The sequence below is a fragment of the Sinocyclocheilus anshuiensis genome, unplaced genomic scaffold (genome assembly GCF_001515605.1).
Source record: "Sinocyclocheilus anshuiensis isolate Anshui unplaced genomic scaffold, SAMN03320099.WGS_v1.1 scaffold207, whole genome shotgun sequence".
NCBI classification, from domain to species: Eukaryota; Metazoa; Chordata; class Actinopteri; order Cypriniformes; family Cyprinidae; genus Sinocyclocheilus; species Sinocyclocheilus anshuiensis.
In genome coordinates this window covers 3,681,348-3,687,005 of record NW_015551045.1, presented here as the reverse complement: position 1 = coordinate 3,687,005, position 5,658 = coordinate 3,681,348, and the positions used below count along the sequence as shown (strand labels likewise).

General features: G+C 40.7%; 1 protein-coding gene across 1 annotated transcript in view; it reads left to right on the top strand.

The window, feature by feature from the left end:
• LOC107661715 (protein sprouty homolog 4-like) overlaps positions 1-4,793 on the top strand; it is a 5,437-nt gene extending 644 nt beyond the window's left edge. The window contains exon 2 of the mRNA XM_016451458.1: positions 1,253-4,793. Coding sequence (XP_016306944.1) covers positions 1,304-2,194 — 891 coding nt within the window. The 5' untranslated portion in view covers positions 1,253-1,303 and the 3' untranslated portion in view covers positions 2,195-4,793. The remainder of the gene's footprint in view (positions 1-1,252) is intronic.
• The last annotated feature ends 865 nt before the right edge of the window (positions 4,794-5,658 follow it).

Below are 5,658 nucleotides of genomic sequence, written 5' to 3'. Positions count from 1 at the left end.
TTATATACAAGTTAGATTTTATTTATTTATTTTTTTTATTATTTTTATTTTTTGTAAATGTATCCAAGTGTCAAGGACAACGCTATAACATGGAGTTTATATTCTTGCTTCAAATCGAGTCGTTTCCATTCTGCTGGTTTATCACAAAGCGCCGATACAGCCGTTCTTTAGCTACGCATTGTAGGTGTATTTGTGCCTTGTGTAAATATTTAACTACGGTAACTAACCACGACAGGATCGTGGGCGATTTAAGAATGAAATGTACACGTAGAACAGGTGAGAATTCGAGGTTAACCGTATACGCGTCGCTTCCTTCGACCGGGGAAGCGACAATAGGCTATTTCGTGTTGCGCATCATGATCCGCGTTTGTTCGCGTTCTATCTAATACCATCGCGTGACGCTTCTCTGCAGCTCGAAGCACTGAAGCTCATTTTAAGCATTAAAACGGTTTTAGCACTAAATGGAGATTAGTCAGAGACATTAGTCAGACATTGCTGTATTTATGTTCATTGGGGTTTTTAGATTCTGGTAAATATGTAATGGTTCTTGTTAAACACGCCGTTTGAATTTGGTCTGCATTGTATGAAACTGTAATTGTGGCACGCCAACATATAAATCGTCGTTTCAGACGACACTGCGTTAGAGGCTGCAGGCTTGCTTACAAGAGAAGCACAGAAGCAACGCAACTTCAATATATTACATAGCTCAGGCAAAAATCTAGCAACAGGTTGATATTTGTCATATCATATAGCCTACAGTTTTCTTCAGCCTTCTGTAGCAAACAGATAGGCTGTGTAACATTTTAATTTTATTAACATTTGATTTTACCTATACAACTCGATTAATAGCGTCCATTTAACTGTAATATTCCTAATCTAACTTCATCAACGTTGTGTATTGTAATTTAATTGTTTAAGAAACGTTGTGAATCTTAACCCTAGGTTAATCTACTTTATGTTTGTTTTATTCAGAATAAACCCCTCCCATCAGAACACTAGTGCAGGCTTGTACTTAATACTAATACATCTGATTGTGGAAGTGAACGTTTATACAGGTTCCTTTTTTAAATCCTAATAATGAGTTATAATTAAATATACCTAACAATGTTACACATGCAATTTTCTCTGTTATGCAAAGGGCCCATTTTAGATGTATTTGTGGTCTTTTTCCACACAAACCGATCATTAGGTTATCTGATTAGAATTTTGTGAGGGTGGTTTTCAGTACTAAGCTGTGCTGTGGTCTTTGCAGGAGTGCTAAATGCTGACCTGAGCTCCGGTATATGAGGAACACAACCTACAGATGGAGTCAAGGGTTCCTCACCACATTCCTGGAGTCTCCTCCATCATGGCGCAGCCTTTGCTGGACAGCCGCATTCCCTACGGACGGCTCCAGCTCCCATTAACTATTTACCCCATTGACCAAATGAAATCTTTACATTTGGAGAATGACTACATCGACACCCCTGCTGTGATCTCACAACAGCCACCAAGCCACAAGGCAAGCACGAGGGGGCAGGAAGTCCTACTGGGACCCCCGCACCATCCTCATCTGCCCCACTGCGAGGTCCCAGATGCCACCACACATCCCTGGATTTCCTTCAGTGGTCGGCCCAGCTCCGTCAGCAGCAGCAGCAGCACCTCCTCCGACCAAAAGCTGCTGGACCATGCAGCTCCCACCCCTGTTTTATTAGAGCAACCCAAGGCGCTGAGCTCCAAGACTCAGAATGTGAAGGCGGTTGCGGCACTGCCAGTGGAGAAGAAGCACGCACCGTTGTGTGAGAAATGCGGCAAATGCCGATGCACGGAGTGCACTTTGCCCCGGGCCCTGCCCTCGTGTTGGATTTGCAACCAAGAGTGCCTGTGCTCTGCGAAGAACCTAGTGGACTCTGTCACTTGCATGTGTCTAGTCAAGGGCGTCTTCTACCACTGCACTGATGAGGACGAGGAAGGCTCCTGCGCTGACAAGCCGTGCTCCTGCTCGCACTCGAACTGTTGCGCGCGCTGGTCCTTCATGGCGGCCGTTTCGTTGGTGCTGCCCTGCCTGATGTGTTATTTGCCCGCCACTGGTTGCGCCAAGCTTTCGCAGAAGTGCTACGATGGCATAAGCCGCCCAGGCTGCCGCTGCAAAAGCACCCAGCCCTGCAAGGTGGCAGAGGTCAAGGCCTGTCATCTGGAAAAACAGGCCTCATGATGACGTGCCAGAAACGGAGAGTACAAAGTGACTCGCGAGCAAAGTTCGCAAGACCTACTCCGATAGCGGTGTACTTCCCAAAATCACGGTACTTAAAGTTCACGCATGATCCTCGCGCTCAAGGCATCCTGCCGTAAATCAGTAGCAACATTTGACTGACCAAAGGGCACAAATCATTATTCTACTCGTTCGTAAAGTACTACAACAAAGGAGAGGCCTGCGTTTTCTTCTCCTGGGGTTCTCGTGATGGCCGTGGGATCAAAGTCTTTGCCATTTCACACCCTAGTAAAACAACTTGCTGACACAGAATGCTGCATTTGAGCAAAATGTCTGTTTGAAAGATTCCAATCACTTCTCTGATGTTTATTTTCTCTTTGGGTGGCTTTGAAAAGTCAAAGTAAATATCACCCATTCAAGAACACTCTATACTTTGGCAATCCCTCTCCGGATCTGGCACCGAGGAAAGGTTGCAGCGAATTCCAAGCTGATAACACATGTCACAATCAAAATAACCAGACTTCATCTCTGTGCACAGTACATTTACAAGCTTGTTATAGAGCTTTATTTCTTCTGTTGTTTGAAATGCAAACACGGGAGGTAATTTGGTTTCATTGAAGGATTCTAAGTTCCCTTGACCGTTGCGAAAGACATTGATGACCGCCCGTAGCCACGTGACAGGATGTTTTCTATCTTCTGTGGGGACAGATTGTTTGTTTGTGATGGCAAATGGGTAAAATAGCTTTCATAATTCCCTTTGAAAACATGCCATAGCATACATAAACTTCCATAATGATTCTTCCAAATGTTAGCGGTTCAATTTGTTGTAGACAATGACCTCAGGGATCATCAGTTCATCTGAATTACGTACAGCATGTGAATTCAGCTTGGAACTAGTCGGGTGACTCGAGTTAAGGGAACGGGCAGTGGTCAAAACACAGCAATTCAGACACCAAGCATTCATAAGCTACCAGGAGAATCGGGCCAGTAGTTACGGGAAAAGGAGAAGCTATAAAGTTAGCGTATACTACTCTGCCGCTTCTAAACAAAACATGCCAATTGTATCGCCATTATAATGAGGCAAAAGCACAGTATTATGTACAGTAGCATGTACAAAGTGTTTCACTGTAGTTGGAAAAATTCCTCTAGTTTACTACGCACCAAACATAACGCTCTATGGACGTGCCCTAGTATCGAACTGCTTTCTCTACATATATATTTTGTTATATGTATAGTATAGAGATTTTGCCAAAGGAGTGTGCCATGGAGATTTCGTTGACCATTTTTATAACCGTTTGTTTCCAAGTGGGCATGCATTGTTGTACTCTAGCCAATTAGTGCGAAAATAAGCTCTTAAAGGTACGGTGCTCTACTTCCCAGGATTCCTAGAGTCTGGGAGCACGAGGGAAAATTGTCGGCCTTCTCGACACAAACCCACGGTCCGCTTGTTTAGTTCCACATACTCCAAAATTTGTACTTGTTGCACAAATCTGAAAAGCAGAAATACACTACTGTTCTTAGTCTTGAATGTATAAGGCTAGGGTTTAAGTCTTTTTGCAATCTAACCCGTGGATAGGTGCCAGAGTAGTTCTGAATGGAGAAGCTTGCATACCTGCATAGGGAAGAGTTGCAAATGTACCATAGATATCTTAGACTTCGACCTATGCAGGTTACACTTTCTTGTAAATAGTTTTAAGAAAAACTAGCTATATGTTTCAAATGTCCTGAGAAATTGCATGGTACAATTTAATTACAATTCAGTACAAAAGTATATAAATTAATTATTATATTTTTGGGAGGGCTGGGGGCGGGTGGGGGTAAAGATTATGTGGCTGTGGCATAGAAGGTAGGGTGTTTAGGTATTTCGATTACAAGCACTTGATTTAGAAAAGTGTGCCAGGCAATAAAAATACCTCTGTTAATGCTAGCCATGCCTCATTAGCACGAGAGAGGCACGGCTAATTCCCGGTTCCTCGGTGCCCCTGAAACTGTAGATTTAATTGAATTCGCAGAGGGAACGGCGTTTCGTCACGCTCAAAGTAACGCCTTTTCATCCTAATGTGGCCAAGCATTTTGTTTTTCCTCCTTCCTCCTAAAATGGTGCAACATCTTCAGTGCTTGATTGACATATACAGCTGCTGTGTGTGAACTTGTCTGGGAGGAACGGGGATCCCTCTCAAGTAACATTCCATTCCATCCTATTCGGTGTTGCTTTTTCGCCCCACCTTCTCGCTTTTATTTTTTGTATTTCACAATTCTCTCAACTATGGAGAACGATACAGCTGTAAAATGTAAACTTTATGGTTGTTCGCCTAATATCCTGGCCTGCACGATGGAACTGAACGATCTTCCTTCTGTCGACCCGTTGCTGAGATGTTCTCATCAGGACGCTGTGACTAAATCTATTCATGGTACAGTTTCTTGGCCACTAGAAACCCATTCTTCTTTTTTAACCCACTTTAAACTGCCTTCCAAACTGGGCTTGTACTCTCTGCGTTACTTTGGCTTCATTGTTCATGTTGAAGATTAAAGAAAAGAGGGTTTTGCTTTTGTTTTGTTTAAAAAAGAAAAAAGAAAAAAAAAATCTCTCACACATATGAAAATGTCCCTTTATAGATATATTTATTTTGAAGTTCTATTTTATATAGTATTTATTTAGATGCCTACTTTTGTTTGTGAATAAAAGCTTATGTCAAAACGGAATGTACATTGAAATTGGAAAATATATATTGTTAAATATAAAACTCTGTGTGTTGTGTCTTCAGTGTCCCTGCATTCATACAGTACATGCTATTGGAAAATATGATTATTTAAGACACACTGAAAAAAAAAACATTACTTCGTATTTTCGACTTGTTTTCTAGTGCAAATATCTAAACGTTCTTGAATCAAGATTAAATTGCTTAAGTCTTGTTTTCTGAAAAATGTATAAATTTTGTTAGTTTTTGCTTAAAACATGAAAAAAATATCTGACAATGGGGTAAGAAAAGTAATCTTAATTCAAAGGGGAAACATGATTATTTTTCCTGACCCCACTGGCAGATAACGTTTTCTTGTTTTAAGCAAAAACTAACAAAATTTAAATATTTTCTTCAGAAAACAAGACCGAATATCTTAAGTCACTTTGCCTCTCAAGTAAATGTATCTTGATATCTGTTATGGAAAACAATACAAAAATACTAAGTAAGAAAATCATTTTATGAAGTGCATTTGTTGGTCAAATTCAAATAAAAAACAAACTTAATGTAGTCAATTAAGAAATATTATAGATGAGCTGGCTAATTTCCAAATAAATGGACATAAAATATTAGTTTAAATCTTTTTATCACTCGATGAAGTTATGAAACTTGAAGCTATGTATGGAATTGTTTTCCTGGCACTATAGATAGTTACACATTTTAGTAATTACCGCACAAAAATATGCCATTGAATTCCAAAAGTGACCAGTCAGAATTAAGTACTTCAGA